Below are 22,984 nucleotides of genomic sequence, written 5' to 3' on the forward strand. Positions count from 1 at the left end.
TTGGGTTATCCTTGGTAATCTACATATATACTGTTATGTGTGAAAACTTATGTAACTATTTATGTGTACCTGTACCGGAATAAACTTAATTATTTACTTACTTGTCCCCCAGGATGTGACCCACACAAATCCACTAACACTCAGGTACCTACTTACTGCTAGGTGAACAGGACAGCAGGTGTAAGTTAACAGACACTCAGTGTGTAGTATAGTATAGTATTGTGTAGTATACCTGTAGGATGTTTCGGGGGTTAACGCCCCCGCGGCTTGGTCCGTGACCAGGCCTCGTGGTAGATCAGGGCCTGATCAACCAGGCTGCTACTATTGGCTGCACATAAATCGATGTATGAACCACAGCCCGGCTGGTCAGGTACTGACTTTAGGTGCCTGTCCAGCGCCTTCTTGAAGACAGTCAGGGATCTATTGGTAATCCCCCTTATGTATGCTGGGAGCAGATGAACAAACATTCTTGGGGACTGACACTTACTGTGATGTCTCTCAGTGTACTCATGACATCCCTGTTTTTCATTGGGGGATGTTGCACTGACTACCGAGTCTTTTGCTTTCATGAGTGATTTAGGTGTGTAGATTTGGGATTAGTCCCTCTAGGATTTACCGAGTGCATATTATCATGTATCTTTTTCACCTGCATTCCAAGAAGTACAGGTCGAGGGCCTTCAACCTCTCCCAGTAATTTAGGTGCTTTATAGTACTTATGTGGAAAATACTGTATATATTTTCCAGAAATACAGTAGTTATATGTAAATAGATGGCCATACTGTATTTAAAAGAATTATATTATAGAAAATGGGAAACTGGACATGCGCCTGCGCAGACAGGATCGCCATTGTTTTGTTTGAATTGGAGTAACAGACATTGTGTAATGGGAAGAATTTTTCGTGCTCTAGAGGTTAAAATTGGGCTGACACCTCTCAACTAGGAGGCGAAATTGTTGGATGTGCATTCCTGCATAACTTGAGATATCAGTCGACAGGACAGGACAACTCCAGGAACCTCAGATAAGCTGTCTAATTTATGTTTAAATTCTGGCCAGTAAATTTTTCATAAATGTAGGCAAAAGGGGGGGTCCTGTACATGACATATTAATCTCCAGTCAAATTGGTGAGTGTTATGATTAAGATATATTCTCCTTCTGTTGTATAAATGTGTGTATATATATATATATATATATATATATATATATATATAATATATATATAACATCCACCAGGACTCTGACACACATCCCCAAAGCAGCTCGCCCTCAAGCTGCTAGCAAATTCACTGACCTTCTGAAGAAAGTCAACGATGCTCCTTCAAACAACAGATCCTGGCACAACTTGCTGCTTTTTGGCAATGCCTGTTTGGCTGTCCCACCAAGGAGGGACAAGTCACTAGCAACGCATGTTATTAGGGCAATAAATGCATTCCCAAGGGATGACAACCTCGTCCGTCTGCCCCCTAGGGCGACAAACACCCGCCGGGCAAATGCCAACAACAGGACACCCGACACCTCAAAAATCAGAGCCCAAATTAGCAAAAAAATAGAAGAGGGTAATACTATTGGAGCTTTGAGACTTATAACCAGTGAGGATACCATCGCTCCCAAGGACGTCAGCACGGCACAAGCTCTGAAGGACAAACATCCACCCAGGGCTCCCAGTACCAACATTGACCTCCCTGACATTGCAGCAGGCGAAGAACATCTAACCTTACAGGATGCTGATGTGTATAAAGCTGCTATGTCATTTCCACAGGGTTCAGCAGGAGGTTTCACTGGTTTAAGGCCTCAACACTTAAAACAAATACTCAATCCAGCACTTGGTGAGGTTTCAGAGAGGCTGCTGTCTGAACTCACCAAATTTTCCAACCTGTGCCTGGCTGGCGGTGTCCCAGAGGCCATCAGACCCTTTTTCTTTGGTGCCTCATTGTGTGCCCTCCGGAAAAAGGATGGCGGAATCAGGCCCATTGCAGTGGGTAACACCCTTCGGCGCCTAGTCGCCAAGGCTGCAGTAAGAAGGGTGAGTCAAGAGGCTGCTGCAATGCTGAAACCAACTCAGCTCGGTTTCGGCGTTCAACAGGGCTGTGAAGCAGCTGCCCACGCAGCACGAGTATATATCAAAAACATGTCCTATGAAAAAGCCTTGGTCAAATTGGACTTTGCCAATGCTTTCAACTCAGTCAGAAGGGATGCTGCTCTCCAAGCAGTTTATAGAAACTTCCCTTCCCTTTATCCCTTCATAGAATCGTGTTATAGTGTGACTTCAAAACTATTGTTTGGGGACCATGAAATTGACTCGTGTGAGGGCGTGCAACAGGGGGACCCTCTCGCCCCCTTTCTATTTTGTTTGGTCATCAAGGAAGTCACAGAGGCACTCTCCAGCGAGCTCAATATCTGGTTCCTGGACGACGGTACCCTGGCTGGCACAACAGAGTCTCTCCTGGACGACATCAGTAAAATTAAAGACATGGGAGAAAGCCTGGGCCTTTCTTTAAACCCCACCAAATGTGAAATAGTTTCTACCAATCAACAGTTGATACAGAATATCAGTACCGTTTTACCAGGAGCACGAGCCATTGATCCAGCCAATAGCACTCTCCTCGGTGCTCCTCTTGGGTCCAATGCCATCGATCTGGTCCTAGGAAAAAAAGTCTCAGACCTCCGGACGATGGAAAGCAGGATGAAAGACATTGACACACACGACGCCTTTTACCTACTCACCAGGTGCCTGTCAACGCCAAAACTTATCTATTTTCTGAGATGCTCCCCAGCCTTCAGCAGTCCAAAACTCAAGGAATATGACTCTCTCCTGAAGGCCATGCTAGAGAGTGTATTGAATCTTTCCCTTGACGATGGACAGTGGTTGCAAGCCTCACTTCCGGTCAGGCTTGGAGGGCTAGGAGTACGCAGATCCTCCCAGATTGCTCTACCAGCTTTCCTATCCTCTTCCATTGCATCAAACGAGTTGATAAGACAAATTCTTCCTGACACCCTCAGTGACTCAGCAGGAATAGAAGACCCTAGCTATGTCAGTGCCATCACCGAATGGGAGACTCTTGCTGCTCCAGCACCAAACCCTAGTGCAGCACTGGCTCACAAACAGTCAAGATGGGATAGCCCAATTGCTGAAAAGGTGCTTGCCAACATGCTCAGGGCTGCAACATCAGATAGGGAGATTGCCCGTCTCCAGGCTGTGAGTGCACCTCACTCCGGGGACTTCCTCCAAACAGTTCCCATATCGGCAATGGGAACGCGACTCGACCCTAAGACCCTCCGTATTGCAGTGGCTCTGCGCCTTGCTGCCCCAATTCACACAGAATATATGTGTATTTGCGGCGAAGTGCAAGCAGACCAATACGGTCTACATGGTCTTAACTGTTCCAAAACCAAGGGCTGGCATGCAAGACACAACGAGGTCAACGACATCATTAAGAGAACCCTTGCTACAGCTGGATGCCCTGCCGAGAGGGAGCCACGATCACTTGCAGCAAACAATACCCACAACCCAGCAAACCGCCCTGACGGGATCACCATCTATCCTTGGAAGAATGGCAAGCTCTTAGCATGGGACTATACCTGTGTGTCCACACTGGCTGACACCTATATCCGTCACAGTGTGGGGCGACAGGGAGGAGCTGCTGACCACAGGGAGGAGTACAAGATCAGCAAGTACAGGGACATTAGCCAACAGTATCAATTTGTCCCAGTGGGATCGGAGACCTTGGGATCATGGGGAAAAAATGCCACACGTTTCCTTAAAGAATTGGGTTCCAGACTCATCGACACCACCAGGGACCCAAGGGCAGCCACTTTCATGTTCCAGCGCCTCAGCGTCGCCATCCAGAGGGGAAATGCTTGCTGCATACTTGGCTCACGTCCAGCCTCGGAGGAGCTGGAGGAAATTCATCATCTTTGATACATTGTGCCATTGTATTCATGTTTATGTTTTTTTCTGTAAATGTATTTTGTTTATTAATAAATGTTCACATAGAATAATAAACATATAGGGGGTGGTAGGAGAAGAAAATATTCAAACAGCTCCGGGGAGAACCTTGAGTTTTCTCTGAGGTACGTTTATTGTCTTCTCTGAGGATGAGGGTCTATATATATATATATATATATATATATATAATCATTTATTATTTTTAATATACAGTCCACAAATTTATATATTTACCAGAATTCCTGGTGATGTATCTTTTATTTATAATTAATAGGTCCAGAGCAACTTGTGGATATGACAGTGGTAGGTATCGAAGGGGGACATTTTTTGCGACCTAGGTGTCCCAAATTCCTACTTGTCTAACTGATAAATAATAATTATCTTTGTTCATTTACTGTTATGTACATAATGATACATTCAGATAAATGCAATTTTCCACAGCTTATACGTGCAGTAAAGGTTCTCTGTACATTCTCTAGGTCTGCAACTTCACCTGTTGAAAAGGGCCTTTAGTGCACAGCAATATTCCAGCCTAGGGAGAACAGGTGATTTGGAAAGAATAATCGCTGGCTTGGCATCCCTAGTTTTGAATTTTCTCATTATCCATCCTATAATTTTTCTGGCAGATGTGGTAAATGCATTGTTGTGATCTTTGAAAGTGAGATTATCTGACATTGTCACTCCCAGGTCCTTCACATTAGTTTTTCATTCTATTGTAGGATTGGAATTTGTTTTACACTTCGATACAGTTTTTATTTCTTCGAGTTTTCCATAGCGGAGTAATTTAAATTTGTCTTCACTGAACTTCATATTGTTTTCTGACACCCATTTAAAGACTTGGTTAATGTCTGCTTGGAGTTTTGCATTGTCCACAGTGGATGACACTGTCATGTCAATTCTGGTATTGTCAGCAAAGGAGACTGTGCTGTAGCTTACATCTTTGTCTATGTCAGATATGAAGATGAGGAAAAGGATGGTGAATGGGGGTACTGTGCCTTGTGGAACAGAGCTTTTCACTGTAGCCGCCTCTGACTTTACTCTGTTCACTGTTACTATATGTGTTCTGTTTGTTAGGAAGTCATTCCTTTATCATGTATTTTGTATGCTATTACGCCATGATCGCACCTGTTAAAATTATTATTATTATTATTATTATTATTATTATTATTATAAAAAAAAGAAGCGCTTAACCTACTAAAGTCTTACACCGCAGTCACTTGTCAAAAGCTTTTAGAAAAGTATATGTATACTACATCTGCATTTTGATTGTTCTCCAGTGCATCCAAGACCATGTCATAGTGATCCAGTAGCTGTGATAGGCAGGAGCGACCTGCTCTAAACCCATGCTGCCCTGGATTGTGCAACTGATGGGTATCCATGTGGTTGGCAACCTTTTCTCTTGGAACTCAAAGATTTTTATCATGTGGGACGCTAGTGCAATCAGTTTGTAATTCTCGGCAAGTGCATTCCTGATACCCTTGTGGAGTGGGACTATATTTGTTGTTATTTAGTGACTGTGGTACAACCCGTGTCCATGCTCCTTCTCCATAGAATAGTTAATGCATGTGAAAGGGGTTTCTTGCAGTTCTTGATCAACACGGAGTTCCACGAGTCTGGGTCTAGGGCAGAGTCATTCATTGCTTTTTCACACTCCTGTGGTGTTAGGATTATATCAGAAATTCTTGAATTGGCCAGTTTTAGTCTTGACCATAAAAAATTCATTTACATTGTCGACCCTCAGTCTTATTAATGGCTTACTAAATGCTGAGTCATATTAAGACTTCAGTATATCATTCATTTATTTGCTGTCATCTGTGCAAGTCCCGTCTTGTTTAAGCAAGGGCCCAATACTGGATGTGTTTTTTTCCCAAGATTTGGCATGAAAGTTAAGACACATGTGCAACATCTGGATGTCTTTATTGTAGACGTTTTGCCATCCAGTGGCTTTATCAGTACAGATTCTAGGACATAATTAGAAGACAGTAGAACTATATACAAAAGATGAGGTAATCAGTCCCTCAGCCTTGGAGTTAGTGTTCACAGCATCGTGGTGGTAGAGAATCTGGAGCAAAGGCAAGAAGGCTGGCGGTTATATAGGCGTCAGTGGAGAAGGGCGTGTAGCAGACGAGGGCATAGTCACTAGTAGGCGGGATTCCCCAGTGGAAGTAGGTCCTTCCAATTATGTCCTCGAATCTGTATTGATAAAGCCACTGGATGGCGAAACGTCTACAATAAAGATATCCAGATGTTGCACATGTGTCTTAACTTTCATATTGTCGGTATTTTATACCTGTCTTGCACAAGATTTGGCATAAGAAAATACTTTTTTCCGTTTTATTTATGGCTTTAAGTTCTTTGTGTTTCTTGGCTCCTGTATGGCTCCCTAAGCTTAAGCTCGATATTTTCGATTTCTCTAGCCAGTACCTCCTTCCGTATTTCAAATATATTACCTGGAGTCGACCTGGAGGGTATTCCGGGGATCAACGCCCCCGCGGCCCGGTCAGTGACCAGACCGCCTTTCAGCAACTCTGTGATTCTTCGTCTTCGTCTGTAGAGTGAGCATCTCTACTTTACATCTGTTTTTTTTCGGGAAATGTGCCTTGAGCAGACCTCAAGTGCCAGAAAGTCATTTTTTTTCTAGGCAAAGGTTCAGATCCGTGGTGCTCAGGATATCTTCCCAACTTGCTTCATTTAGGACATCGTATTGTGTAGTATAGTATTGTTTAGTATAATATTGTGTAATAAATTATAGCATAGTAATGTTTAGTATAATATTGAGCAGTATAGTATAACGTAGTATAGTATTGTGTAGTCTGCCCGAAATGCCTAGGCATGCTAGTGACTTTGTAATTAATATTTTGTAATATGTAAACCACACATTGTAAGCTTTGCAAAGAAATAAATATTTTCATTTTCATAATAATGTGTATTATTATTATAATCAAGGGGAAGCGCTAAACCCGTAGGCTTATACAGCGCCTGGGGGGGGGATGTGGAAGGCATTCAGGCATAATTCGGGGAACTGGAGCACAGATCCAATTCCTTAAATCAAGAGCCCCTCACCAACATCAAGGAACCTTCCCTGAGGGGATAATAATGTGTAGGATGTCCTGTAGGTCGATTTGTAGGGCACTCAGCTTACACACTGAGGTCTGCGTTTCAATCTCAGTGACGGGTGGAAACATTAGGACGTGTTTCTTTACGACACCTGCTGTTCCTGTTCACCTAGGAGTAAAATAGGTACCTGGGTGTTAGTCGACTTGTGTGGGTCACATCCTCGAGACAAAATTAACCTAATTTGCCCGAAATGTTGTGTATAACCAGGGACTTTCTATATAGTAGTATGTTATTTGTCAGCTACGCTTGTGTAAGTTGTATCATATACTTGTAGAAATAAAGATTATTATCAAGACCTTGGAGGCCTAGGGACCTACTTTGAAAGATGCACCAGCATTCAGAAATCTCCATTGAGGTAGTGAGCTAGATTATTATTATAATTATGGGAGAACGCTAAACCCATAGGATTATACAGTGCATGGGGGGGGGAAGGTATTCAGGCTCAATTCAGGGAACCGGAGCACAGATCCAATTCCCTAGATCAAGAGCCCCTCACCAGCGTCAAGGAACCTCCCTTGAGTGGTAGTGAGCTAGAATATTGAATTACATTATGCCATGGGAAAGTGGAGAAGAATCATTCCTCCGTAAGCCATGAGTGTCGTAATTATTATTATAATCAAAAAGAAGCGCTAAGCCACAAGGGCTATACAGCGCTGCACGAGTGTCGTAAGAGGCGACTAAAATGCCGGGAACAAGGGACTAGTAACCCCTTTCTGCATAAAATACTATATGTAAAATAAAGAACTTACTTTCTTTTTCTGCTCACACTGCCATGGTGGGAGATGGCCGACGAGTTGCAAAAAATTCCATTCCATTCATAGGAAGTGCCAAATTGGCAGGTGCCATACTGCACCTGGGGAATGAAAGGCAATCAGGATTTATTGAAGCGGAATCCCGGTTCCTTGAATCAAGAGCCCTTCACCAGCATCAAGGCACGTGAAGGACAGTAACTACATTAGGATATTCACTTTTGCAGTGAAAATTTAAATAAGGTCCATATATTTTTATTTATGCTCCAGTATATTTACAACATTATAAATTAATCAAACCCGGCACCATGGTTATGTCTACATATATTTTAATGCCTCAAATTTCATATGTACAACTATAGGCAATTTTAATAAAAAATGTTTACAAAAGTAGAATTATGTCCTTAAAATATGTAGCCCAAAAATATATAAAGTATATATACATTTTTTCAGCGACAATTCGCACTTCGGAAAGAACTTCAGACGAGATTTCATTCCGTTTAGGACAATTATCAGTCACACGAGTTGTGACTTAGTCCATGGCAGTCTGAAATATCATTTCAAGTTTCCTCTCTAAAGTGTGACTATTGTTGCAGCCATGACATTATGACTCGTACTCTCTCATATACGTACACTCCAAAATACTACTTCACTAAGTTGCATTAAGAGTTACCAAGAATACTGGATATTTAACTCTCAAGAGTACCATCCACGACACTATATAACCTTACAGTGTATGTACACACCATACAGTCACTGTATACCTGGAGATGGTTTTTGAGGACCAATGCCTCCACGGCCCCTTCTGTTACGAGGCTGTTTGTAATGACAATTACAGTATGAATCTTATTTATTAAGAGTACCAATATAAAAAGCACCTGGAATACTTCACTCAACCTTGTGTTGCATAAGATATAGTCAGCTGGAGTAATTCTGAACAGCTCATTTATAACAATGGACACATGGCAAGGATTGCCGACAAATATGTGAACTAAACATTTTGGTGCATTGTTGACAAGTATGAAAACAAAAACACTGCAGTATTACGACTGTAACCAGATTTAAACATGTAAATAGTTCATTACTGCTGTAACTTGTTTAGCTATCAAATGAGGTCCAGTCCCTGGACCCATTATGTACCTCTGTAATCTTTTGACTACCAGAGTGTGGGATACATAACACTATTAAACTAACTTAATGGGACAAAGTTTCGCTGTGTGCAGAGCTTTATCAAGTTATAAAGCTTAATAAAGAGTGAAACCTTATCCAGATAAAGGCTCGTTCTGCGACCTGTCTTTATTGTAAATATTTCACTTTATCAAGTCAATGGAAGAAACAAAAACTCACTTGTATATCACGTTGCATCAGGATAAAGGAGCATTAAACAGATGGCCTAGTTTCATAACATTCCCAAAATCTGGCTCCATCTAAAAATAAACCAGGGGAACTGGTGAGGTTTGAATCTATGGCATGCTGCATGACCCTTGTCAGTTTAGCACTTTGATTATAATAATAATAATGAACCTATGACGAGCGAGTCCTAAAACTCCTCTTCATGGGTTCAAAACCCACCTGTTCCCTGGTTTGTTTGTTATTGTGTTATTTCGAGTCATAATAATAATCAAATAATTTATTAGAGCACAACATCTGTATAGGTTATACAGCAGTGAAAGTAATGCAGTGCAAGAGAAGCAATGTGCGAACGTTAGGAATGAACGAGGGATAGGGTTAAGTGGAGGTTACTGCAACAATAAAATTGAAATTACAGCTAGTACAACAGATTAGTTTCCATTAGAAACTCAAGGAGTATGCTTTGAAAGTGGGACTTTCAGCAAGGAGGTCAGTGTGTGTTATGGTGTTGTAGATTTCGGGAGTCCTGCATAACACTGATCAACAGGACAATCTATTAAGATATTATGGGGTCCAGTCCCTGGACCCATTATGTACCTTTGTAATCTTTCGACTACCGCCCACAGGATGGGTATGGGGTGCATAATAAAGGTATTAAACTAATTAAAGATATTACAAACTGACAGTGCAGCCAAGCAATCAATCATTGCAGCAGTGATAGAATTTCCTCTATGTGGTATCCATGCGTGAGCCGTGTGTGTCCAATTCATAATCATGAGTATAGTTTCTCAAACCTGCCTATGGTGGGAAGATGGCCAAAATCTCACCTAGCATCAGGAGATATTAACACAAGGATTGAACAACAGTTGTTGTGGAAGAGGCAATACCTGGAGGGTGTTCCAGGGATCAACACCCCCACGCCCTGGTCCGACACCAGGCCTCGGAGTGAATCAGGACCTGATCAACCAGACTGTTACTGCTCGCTGCACACAAACTAATGTATGAACCACAGCCCAGTTGGTTGGGAACTGACTGTCCAGTTCCCTCTTAAGACAGCCAGGGGTCTATTGGTAGTCCCTCTTATGTATGGTGGGAGGCAGTCGAACAGCCTTGGGCCCCATTATTATTATAATCAAAACGAAGCGCTAAACCACAAGGGCTACCTTGGGCCCCAGCCAAGAAGCTCACAATAGGATGAAAAGACATAATACAGCATAAGCCTTTATTACCAAACTTTGTTCATCACTTGATAAAGTTTCCTTAAGGATAAACATTGTTATAATAAAGACTTACACTGTCGTCTTTGTGTTTTCATCCACGAGATATGTTTGGAAAGCACAAAAAACTAACAATGCATTTGTTAGCCACCACAACAAACACCAACATCAAAGATAGGAACAATGCCAATTTCGTTGTGAAATAGGAGGTTACAGAAGACTCTGAGGCTGAAGAAATCATAGCTGGAATAATGCGAGTTTAGGAATTATCGAACATAGCCAAGGGACATTTTTCCACTTCATCAACAGCTTAGCTGGTCAGGAAGGTAGATAGTCTTGAAACTTGAAGACCACTTTGAACGTGTAAATCATTCAGCACTGCTGGCAATTAAACATACATACAACACATACAAAAATTGAAGATAAAATTAAACAATAAAAAACTTACATATAAATACTATCATGTAAGTTAAAATTAACAGCAATAGTTAAAAATCCCATTAACCCTTAAATGGTCCAAACGTATATACACGTTTTTTCAACATCTGAAAGTATGTAAAAAATGTAGATCTTTTTTGTTTTACATTTGAAAACATGTAAAAAAAACTTTTATCTACATTTTTTTTGTTACATTTGAAAATATGTTAAAAAAAAGTAGATCTACTTTTGTAGCACTACGAATTTGAACGTCGATTTGTTTGGACCGTTTAAGGGTTAAAATGTTAATGTGAAAAGATTTTCCTTGAAGTTCCCCAAGACCACCAGAATGAAAGCAAAGAAGACCACCTAAATCCTGGACAAACAGTTAAAATGTGTTAAACAGCACACGCGTCACATAGGACAGAAACACCTGCAAACAGGTTTGGGCCTGATCCTGCAATTTACAAAGACTCATCTCAGGTGATGAGTCCTGTTGAAGGAGGACCCAACACACACACACACACACACTGCTGGACCCTATATCATGACAGTAGGACCCACCGAGCCAGCAAGTCCCCAAGGATATACATGTATCTATGTATTTATGCATGAAGACACTGTAAGGCTGAAGTCTGCAATGCAGCAAGTTTGTTGTAGTAGGCTTCTCCTCAGCATCTGTCTGTTCATTTCCTGGGACACCAACAGCAAGTCAAGGAGTGGAGAGTGAATAGCAGAGGTTCAAGCCTCGACCACTCCTTCTTGTGCTGTCTTTTCCACACAGTGTTAGCACTTTATGAAAGACAAAATAGTACAATCCACCTCTAGCAAAATTACTACCAAGTGATGCTTAACTTTTAAAGATAAAGTGGGTGTGCTTCTTTGCAATTAAGGCAAGAGGGAGGTTGGCTGCAGGATGGATTGCTATGGTCAGCAGCACCACAGACCGGGCATTCTGCCAATGACCTGCAATATTTTGCAGGGTAGCTGAAGCGCCAGCAATTTCTACAATTTTGCGGTGTAGGGATCAATTCTCGTACATGATAGTTTCTAAGAAATCCTGAACCTCATCTCACCAACCCTCTTCCATATAACCCCTTGTGATGCAGGTTTTCACATTAATGTGAAATTTATAATGTAGGGTGTTTGTATTGTGAAAAAATGCTCACATTTATATTTATGAAGCATTTTTTTCACAATACAAACACCTTACATTATAAATTTCACATTAATTAATAGGTGCCTGGGTGTTAGTCGACTGGTATGGGTCGCATCCTGGGGACAAAACTGACCTAATTTGCGGGAAATGCTCTGCATAACAAGGGTCTTTATGTACAATAGTATGTACAGAAAGGCTTGTATACCTTGTACATGTACTTGTAGAAACAAAGATTATAATGCAGAATCCAGCATAACACACTTTTCCTAGGAGAACAAAGCCTTTACTGGAACATTTCGATCTGTTCAGATCTTTCTCAGTCATCTAAATAGATAAAAACATTATCACAAAACAAAGCTTCTTCTACAGTGTGTGTCTTCATATCATTTTCACCTCCCACTGCTAATATTTTGGAGTTTCTACCACTGACTTAATAAGTTCGTACCTGGCAAAACACTGTCTATAATAAACACTTGATCTTATGCAATGTCTGTTCACATAATTGTAATTAATATATAACATATACAATAACTTAAAAGTACAGAGTAATTTCTAACATATGCAATAATCCTGATCACAGGATAAGTTCCATGTAATCACTGCATATATAAATACATACATTCATTCCTAGCATAAAATCCCATGACTGGTTTGTTATAATTAACTATAATATCTAAGGTAATACAAAGACACTTGCAGCAAAGCACAGACAAGACTTTGAGCAAAGACAGTTATGTACAAAGGTACTTACTAACTACCCTCTGTATGACTTCAAGGAAACTCACTTAAGAGTAAAATGCTCTTAAAAAGGCTTGCTCTTCCGTGTCTTTGTATTTCCGTACTTAATGGCATTTTGCCTTCCAACCATTAATGGCTATTTGAATAAATTTAGAAAACCGATATGTTGATAAATATGACACTTGTGCAACACTTAGGTATCTATATTCTGCAAATATTTCCACAATAAAGATACACAAGTGTTGCATTTATCATAAATAGAAAACCCACAACGTTGTCGGTTTATGTCTAAATTTTGCTTCAAATTTCTTATCTGAGAAAAATGGCAATGTTATCCACTGTGTAGAAGCAATTACACAATTAACATGGTTATCATTTTAGTTGATAAATTAGACACATGTACAACACTTGGGTATCTTTACTGAGGAAACGTTTCTTCACTAAAGATCCCTAAGTGTTACACATGTGTCTAATTTATCAACTTGTCAGTTCTCTGAACCATTTATCTACATCATTTTAATTATCGTAATATACTTAATTTACTTCTTATTAAGTCATGCACTTCCAAAATTTTTGGAAATGATTTAAAACCATCATTAGGTAAATCATGTACCTTAATTTGTATCATTTGACTTATCCCAGGTGTATCCACTACATGGCCGCTGTACAAGCTTATAATATAAACCTGAGCATTACAGCCAGAAGAACACCTAGACATATAACTGCCAGGATGACCCAGGCAACACAGGCTCCACCTCGACAACACACACGGTTCTTCAAGTGGCTGTCACTCTCCAGGTGCCCCACTGATGCTGCTACTTTTGCTGCAATACTTAGGGGTAGGGAGCCGTTCTTGTCAGCCGTTTTGCGCACAGGTAAGGGCTCGGGGTTCCCTTTTTCATCTACCACTAGTGGAAGTGGGCGAGCCATGGGTGGGAGGAGGTGTGGAGGGATACCTGGAGGAGCACCCGGCGCCGCGGGACCAATGACAGCTGAGCCGGCCAGGCTTCGCCTGTCTGCTGGCAACGACCTCCCGGGAAGTGTTCCATAGATGGCTCCTGGAGGTGCTGCAAGACGCATGTCGTAGATAGAGTTAACACGACGGTTGGAGCCTGGCGGAGGTGGCAATGACATGGCACCGTGTGGCATCATGGGTGGGTACCCTGGGGGAGGTAATGGTCCCTGTGGGAATGAGAGGGGGCCGCTGCCATGCACAGGGCAGGGTTCGCCATCCCAGGTGGCTAGGGCCAAGGCTGGCACTGATCGAGCAGATTTCAACGTGCCTGGGTAGCCAGGGTGTTGTGGAGGGCCAGGCGGGTAGCCAGGGTAATAGCCGGAGTAGCCATATATTGGATGAGGCATAGAACCAACAGGCACAATAGCACCTTGCGCATGTTCGCTATCATCCTCACTAGATGAAGATGATGAAGATGAAGTGGCTGATGGTGTGTGCGGGCGGGAAGGAGGCCGCCCACTAGAGTAGGAAGGGCGTGAGGGTGGGTAGTGGGCGGGTGGTGGGCGGCTGGTGTACTGTGTGCTTGAGCCTGAGGGGTAGCCCCCAGAGTAAGGAACCAGATGAGGCTGACTCGAGTCCCTGGAGTCACGGTGAGTCCTCCATGACTTGTCTGTGTGGTGTGATTGGCGGTCACTGGTGGAGGGAGGACCTGCGCGACCTCCACCAACTGCTCCTGCAAATAACAAGAAAATTAAACATTGATCGTCATAATATTCACGAGTAAGGAGTAACAGGTAGGGGGCAGTCATCTAATGGTTATATAATCATAACCAAAATTTTTAAAGAGGTGGAGGAGTAAACTAGAGGAAGGCCTCGATCAGATGACCTAAAGCTCCAGCTGTGGGTCATCATAAGACCCGGGTATGGGGTACATAATAAAGACATTAAACTTAAAAAAAAAACTATTATTTATCCCATACCCATGGTGTGGGTGGCATTCAAAATATTACAGAGGTACAAAGTTCTGATAGTTAAACAAGACAATTGACTAACTCGAACTCACGTGGGCAAAACTATAAAAACTACATCATGAGTAGAATATATATCCAAAAATTGTTGTGATAATATGTACAGTTCAGTGTCTGAGTGAAGACACACATCTGTCTAGCACTTGCAGCGGCTCTTCTTTGAAAGACGCTGTCACAGTAAATGTTGTCTTTGTACTTGGTAAGGACACATGGGTAGTTACATCGAACATTTATTAATGATATTTAGTCCATATAATGGGCTTTATAATCGCAAAAACAAGTCTAGTAAGGGAGAGTGAGTAAATATTATAATTTTATACTATAATTCTAACTTTAAAGAATTACCTTTATAGTACTACCTACTATCATATTCCCAAGCTCCATTATTTGATCATCACTTTATTTGTATTAGTCCCTTTTATATTGTCTCCTTTATTTTAGCTAAAAAAAAAAAAAATACTACCTTAGCTCATTATTTTACATTTGTTAAATAATCCAGGTGCTATTTTTTAGCTTAAGACTATTTACTTTGTTTTATATTTAATTCTAACTATAGATTCACTACAAATCTTATGATTACAAGCATTGATCCTGATACCAACCTCTTATTTAATGACTTAAATGAATCAAACAGTTACTGTAATTACTACACTGCAGAACAATCAAAGGCACTTCTCAGTGCCAACAACAACATAACTATCTTTAACTACAATATCAGATCTTTAAGCAAGCATTACGATGACCTCATAGCATTACTAAATTCCTTACATGCCAATATGTCCATCATTACACTAACTGAAACCTGGCTAAAGCCTGATAGTACAGATGTCTATGCCATTCCTGGTTACACAGCCATACACAACTGTAGGCCAGACCAACAAGGGGGTGGCACAGCCATATACTACTCAGACCAACTAGAATGTATCACTAATACTTGCACAAGGGATGAACATGGGGAATATATAATAGCCAAATTCAAATCCAAATACCTACAAAAATCTCTCACATTGATAAACATCTACAGAGTTCCACAGTCAAACATTAGCCAATTTAGTCAAAACCTAGGAAGTATGATAACTGATGCATGCATGAACAAAGATCACTTACTACTCTCAGGTGACTTCAATATAAATCTCCTGCAAGACCAGGACCCACACGTTACTGAATTCACAAACACAATGAGTAACTGTATGTTGCTACCAACAGTAAAAAAACCTACAAGAGTTACAGAGACTAGTGTTTCCCTACTTGATCACATCTGGACCAACACCATATCCCCTTTAAAATCAGGCATAATTACAGATAATACCACAGACCACTACCCTACTTTCCTCATAACAACTCTTGGTAAACTACCCCAAGACACTACTAAAGTCACCTTCAGACTTCACAATGAGGCAGCCATTAATAACTTCACAACAGCAGTAGCAAACATTGACTGGCACACTGAGCTAGAAATATATACAGATATTGACGAATGTATCAATAATTTTCTAAAAAAGACCCAATACCTCTATAACAAGCACTGCCCTAAAAAAAACTAAACAGATGACAGCTAAGAGACTGAACAGTCCCTGGCTAACACCCAGCATTCTCAAATCCATAAATACAAAACACCAATATGAAAAACAGTACAGAATGGGTCACATAACCAGAGACCAAACAAAACGTTACTCGTCAATCCTAACCAGCCTGATAAGAAGGGCAAAAAAATTGTATTATGAGAACAGGTTATCCAACTTACGAGGTGATATAAAAAAGACCTGGAAAACCCTATCAGAAATTCTGGGAACAAAAAAGATATCACGAAATAGCGAAATAAAATTAGCAAAATCAGATGAACCCCGACTCCCACCAACAGAAACAGCAAACAGACTCAATGATTTCTTCTCCACTATAGGACAAAACCTTGCCAATAAAATCCCAAGCTCAGATACTCCACCAAATGACTACCTCACCGGCAACTACCCGAACACACTGTTCCTAGCTCCGACTAACCCATACGAAGTCTCCCTTATTATCAACGCACTAAAAAACAAGGCAGGAGATTTAAATACCTTACCACCCTTTATATACAAAAAAGTGTCACAAGTGCTATCACCAATCATTGCAACACTCTTTAACAAATCCATTGAATCCTCCACCTTCCCTACAGTACTCAAAATAGCAAGGGTCACCCCGATCCACAAAGGAGGAGACCAAACAGAGTTGAATAACTATAGGCCAATATCCAACTTACACCCTCTCTCAAAAATCTTCGAAAAATTAATTCATAAACGAATCTACTCCTACCTTATCTCCCAAAACATACTCAACCCCTGCCAATTTGGATTCAGGCCTAATAAAAATACTAATGATGCTATTATACACATGCTAGAACATATATACACTGCAATAGAGAAAAAAGAAGTCCCACTGGGGATCTTCGTTGACTTACGTAAAGCTTTTGATACAGTTGACCATGACTTGCTCCACGTAAAATTGTCACACTATGGTATAAGAGGGCACTCCCTCAACTACCTCAAGTCATACCTCAGCAACAGAAGCCAATATGTGTACGCAAATGGGGCAAACTCTTCTGCACAACCAATTACAGTTGGTGTCCCACAGGGAAGTGTCCTTGGCCCTCTTCTCTTTCTCCTATACATAAATGACCTACCAAATGCTTCGCAATTACTCAAACCCACACTATTTGCAGATGACACTACATACGTCTTCTCTCACCCGAGCCCAGTCACGCTAGCCAATACTGTAAATACCGAATTACAGAAAATATCTACCTGGATGAGGACTAACAAACTTACACTAAACATTGACAAAACCTACTTCATTCAGTTTGGTAACAGAGCTACAGATGTCCCTCTTAACATAATGATAAACGGATCACCTATCACAAAGCTAACAGAGGGAAAATTCTTAGGAATCCACCTTGATAATACTCAAATTTCATACACATATACAACAAATTTCTAAGAAAATTTCCAAGACTGTAGGCATACTATCGAAGATACGGTACTATGCTTCACAGTCAGCCCTCCTGGCCCTATATCACTCTCTTATTTACCCCTATCTCACCTATGGAATTTGTGCATGGGGCTCAACAACAATTAACCATCTCAGACCACTAATTACCCAACAAAAGGCTGCAGTTAGAATGATAACAAATTCTTACTACAGGCAGCACACTCCACCAATATTCAATACACTAAACCTACTCACCATACAAAACATCCATACTTATTACTGCACCTATTACATACATAGAACACTTAACTCTGATATTAACCCTCCCCTCAAACATCTCCTTGCCAACCTCAACAGAACACATGACCATAACACAAGGCACAGATCACTCTTTGATGTTCCTCGTGTCCATCTCACACTATGCAAAAACTCAATGCACATAAAAGGCCCTAAAATCTGGAATTCATTACCTGTAAATATAAAAGAAACACTACCTGTTTATAAATTCAAGTCTCTTCTCAAGATCACTTACTCACCCAAAACCAAATAAATACTGAATAACTGAACCTTATAAATTGTATATCTTAAATGTTTCTCACAATTATATCACATAAATGTTAAACCTAAAACCCAATCTAACTTTATTATTTTTTAAATACACTACCTAACAGAATACTCCATACGACTGAATGTACAACAATGTAAAACACTTGTGCTTTATAGTAATCTGTTTACATTAATGTTTTATCACTGATTTCATCATTGCTTAGTTAATCTTAAGTTAATTTTAAGCCAGCCCGTAATGCTATGCATAGTATAAGTGGCTTTGGCATGCTGCTCTTATCTGTATTTTTTTGTACCTCTGTATGTGTGCTCTGTATGTGTGCTCAAATGAGTAGCGGTGAGGGAAGAGAATAAGTCGCGTCACGCTGCTTCTCAAACGTCGCAGAAGTTTTCTGGTACTAACCTTGGTAAGGGATACCGATAAATTGGTTTAGAAAGACGTGAGTAAACACTGGGAGATATTTATTAGAAAACGTTTCGGTCCTGGGACCTTGATTACTTCTAACAGAGGTTTTTATAAACCAGAAGTTTTCTGGCAAGAATTCAACTAAATTGTAGAGATCGTTGTTCTGGTTGAGTTTTTTTGAGATAATGATGAGTGTAGATTCAATGGCGCTTCTCCAGGTTCCGCCGTGCCTGGTAATTAGTAGCGCGCCATTACAATTTATTAAGTAGCTGTGAGAATGACGATGTACTGCGAAGGTGTTGTTGTTGAGGTTGGCTGTTCTGGCAGTATATTGGTGTTCTGAAAATCAACATTGTTGCGGTAGTTACGTTAGTGGTTTTCCTATTTTATGATGGCTTTAATGGTACTAGGAACGGTGGAAGCTATGTTCAACTTGCTGTCCAAGTTGTGCGAGATGTACTCGCCTATTTGTGTTTGACATTCGAGTTGTTGGCAAGATACGTATCTTTTTTCCAGTGGAGTTGGGTCTGAGATGATGCCATAAAACCACGTCATCTGTGATCCCTGATGAAATATCTGTGATATTGTGGATTGGTAAAATTTTTTGGATGCGAACAGCTTAGGGGAGAAAAAAAACATGGAACACCCTATTTAGTCACGGTGTAGTGGTATGTGTGAATATCGTATTGGATGATGGGTTTCCCACAGAACTTGAAAGGAAGCTCGTTGTCAGGCTTGCAGAGTAAAAAATATAGAGAGGAACTAAAGGAAGTATGTCACTGGTTTCCTCCTCAGGTGTAAACATTATCGAACTGGTTGAATTTGTGTCGGAGAGTAGACATGTTAAATTTTCTCACTGTAATGATGAGTTTCTTCCACATAGTGAAGCCAAGTGACTGAAGAGGCAATGATGGACGAAACACGTTCAGCCTCAAGATGTTCCACATAAAGTGAAACTCATAAACAAACCGACGGTTTGTCAGGACGAGTCTTCAAATGAGGAACAACTGAAATTGGCGAATAATTCAATGATGTCTACAAAGTCATTGATAGGAATAGGTAAATCAAAGTCATCATTTTTGTTTTTTTTTTGCTGTAGGAGATTAGTGATTTACAATTTGGTACCTTGGTGAAGAGGGAGGTCACGTAGAAGCCAGAGTTTCTTGTTCCTTGTGCTAATGTTGTGGATGTGACTGAGGTCTACTCAATGTTTGAGACGTACAGGAATGATGGTGTTTAAAAGTCTGAACGGGTGCTCAGCTACAATGATCACTAGCTTTGTGAGGGATGCTGTCTATTTCAGAGGAGATAACTGTCAGTGGGAGCCTGGGTTTGTGGGTCTCGGGCAATCCATACATTTTAGCTGATTTGGGGTTGTAAGCACTCGGATCACACACTGAGGTCTGTGGTTCAATCCCCGGTACGGGTGAAAACACTGGGGGAGTGTTTCCTTAAGAAACCTACTGTCACTGTTCACCTAGCAGCAAGTACGTACCTGGGTGCTAGCCGACTGGTGTGAGTGGCATCCTGGGGACAGAATTGGCATAAGATGCCCAAAATGCTCTGAATAATCAGGGGCTTTCTATATAGTATGCCACAGATATCCGAGGTGATGGTACCTTGAAGACAACCTTTCTGAAAACCAGTGTCACTTTATTTGTAGCTTCTTGGTTGAGGTCTTGATGTGGTTTGGGCATGTCTGTTGCGAACCTGAGAACTAGACTGAGGGCTTCAATATCTGGGTTGGATAGGGGAGCAAGTAAACAGGTTTTGTATGATGTTTGGTCTACCTAGGTGTTGCACATCTCCGACAGCAAACTTAACACCACTCTCTCTACTACCATCAAGGACATCAACAGACATAAACATCAACATAACTCAAGTATCTGAAGTGTATACACCAGGCTATGTAACAATTGTGATAATCTACGTAAGTGTGATGTCCAAAGGCTTCTACAAACGAATTTCCAAACACCCATATGCTAGCAGAGCACAATATTAATACTGAGTAATATATCGTAGTGTTCACAACCACTTACTAAATGGCTTCATCAGTCTATTCAAAGGAGAATCTTGAAGAACAGGAGGAGAATGAGGTAATCAGTCCCTCAACCTTGAGTCGATGTGGTCAGTCCATCAATCTTGTATGGACTGATGAAGCCACTGTGTGGCGAAACGTTTCCTCAATAAAGATACCCAAGAGTTGAACACGTGTCTAATTTTCCAAATGTTGTACAGGTATTTCCAGCTCTAAATATGAATTAATTATACGTATTTATTCAGCCAGCAGGTTGATAATAGTGACTTGATAAAGTTCACTGCCTGGGCAAGATGCCATAATTATATATTATGTATAACTATGTATGCATCTTCTAATCATGTAAACATGTCATAATAATGTTGAAAATTGTATAAAATAACAGTTGATGAATAAGACGTGTAACGGCTTGACAAAGCTCCTGGAGAGCGAAACGTTGCCACAATAAAAATGTCACATTAGTTGCACTTGTGTCCTTTAACTTTACATATTGTCGGTAATTCTACCAACATTATAGACGAATGGTTCAGAGAACCAACAAGTTGATAAATTAGACATATGCGCAACACTTTGGTATCTTTATAGAGGAAACGTTTCGCCACACAGTGGCTTCATCAGTCCATACAAAGGAGAATCGTGAAGAACAGGAGGAGAATGAGGTAATCAGTCACTCAGCCTCGAATCGATGTGGTCAGTCCATCAATCTTGAATAGCATACAGCATATGAACGGAGAAGCAGCTTATGTACCTGTTCTTCACGATTCTCCTTTGTATGGACTGATGAAGCCACTGTGTGGCAAAACGTTTCCTCTATAAAGATACCCAAGTGTTGCACATGTGTCTAATGTATAAATATGTGGGTTCTCTAAAGCATTTACCAAGGTTCTGGACGCTGTGTCTAGTGGTTCCCTCCAGTACGTCTTCAACCGACGTTGTACATGAATGGTACACAGTACTGCCAACCTGGAGTTTACCTGGAGAGAGTTTCGGGGGTCAACGCCCCCGCGGCCCGGTCTGTGACCAGGCCTCCTGGTGGATCAGCGCCTGATCAACCAGGCTGTTGCTGCTGGCTGCACGCAAACCAACGTACGAGCCACAGCCCGGCTGATCAGGAACTGACTTTAGGTGCTTGTCCAGTGCCAGCTTGAAGACTGCCAGGGGTCTGTTGGTAATCCCCCTTATGTGTGCTGGGAGGCAGTTGAACAGTCTCGGGCCCCTGACACTTATTGTATGGTCTCTTAACGTGCTAGTGACACCCCTGCTTTTCATTGGGGGGATGGTGCATCGTCTGCCAAGTCTTTTGCTTTCGTAGTGAGTGATTTTCGTGTGCAAGTTCGGTACTAGTCCCTCTAGGATTTTCCAGGTGTATATAATCATGTATCTCTCCCTCCTGCGTTCCAGGGAATACAGGTTTAGAAACCTCAAGCGCTCCCAGTAATTGAGGTGTTTTATCTCCGTTATGCGCGCCGTGAAAGTTCTCTGTACATTTTCTAGGTCGGCAATTTCACCTGCCTTGAAAGGTGCTGTTAGAGTGCAGCAATATTCCAGCCTAGATAGAACAAGTGACCTGAAGAGTGTCATCATGGGCTTGGCCTCCCTAGTTTTGAAGGTTCTCATTATCCATCCTGTCATTTTTCTAGCAGATGCGATTGATACAATGTTATGGTCCTTGAAGGTGAGATCCTCCGACATAATCACTCCCAGGTCTTTGACGTTGGTGTTTCGCTCTATTTCGTGGCCAGAATTTGTTTTGTACTCTGATGAAGATTTAATTTCCTCATGTTTACCATATCTGAGTAATTGAAATTTCTCATCGTTGAACTTCATATTGTTTTCTGCAGCCCACTGAAAGATTTGGTTGATGTCCGCCTGGAGCCTTGCAGTGTCTGCAATGGAAGACACTGTCATGCAGATTCGGGTGTCATCTGCAAAGGAAGACACGGTGCTGTGGCTGACATCCTTGTCTATGTCGGATATGAGGATGAGGAACAAGATGGGAGCTAGTACTGTGCCTTGTGGAACAGAGCTTTTCACCGTAGCTGCCTCGGACTTTACTCTGTTGACGACTACTCTCTGTGTTCTGTTAGTGAGGAAATTATAGATCCATCGACCGACTTTTCCTGTTATTCCTTTAGCGCGCATTTTGTGCGCTATTACGCCATGGTCACACTTGTCGAAGGCTTTTGCAAAGTCTGTATATATTACATCTGCATTCTTTTTGTCTTCTAGTGCATTTAGGACCTTGTCGTAGTGATCCAGTAGCTGAGACAGACAGGAGCGACCTGTTCTAAACCCATGTTGCCCTGGGTTGTGTAACTGATGGGTTTCTAGATGGGTG

The 22,984-nt window shown here is 41.2% G+C and overlaps 1 protein-coding gene across 3 annotated transcripts in view; it reads right to left on the reverse strand.

Annotated features, from left to right (window-relative positions):
- Window positions 1-8,049: 8,049 nt before the first annotated feature.
- LOC128703228 (WAS/WASL-interacting protein family member 1-like) overlaps window positions 8,050-22,984 on the reverse strand; it is a 214,008-nt gene continuing 199,073 nt past the window's right edge. For all 3 annotated transcript variants that reach the window (XM_070103306.1, XM_070103308.1, XM_070103307.1), the window contains one exon: window positions 8,050-14,379. In XM_070103306.1, the coding sequence (XP_069959407.1) occupies window positions 13,364-14,379 (1,016 nt within the window). In that variant the 3' untranslated portion in view covers window positions 8,050-13,363. The remainder of the gene's footprint in view (window positions 14,380-22,984) is intronic.

Source organism: Cherax quadricarinatus, chromosome 85 (genome assembly GCF_038502225.1).
Source record: "Cherax quadricarinatus isolate ZL_2023a chromosome 85, ASM3850222v1, whole genome shotgun sequence".
NCBI classification, from domain to species: Eukaryota; Metazoa; Arthropoda; class Malacostraca; order Decapoda; family Parastacidae; genus Cherax; species Cherax quadricarinatus.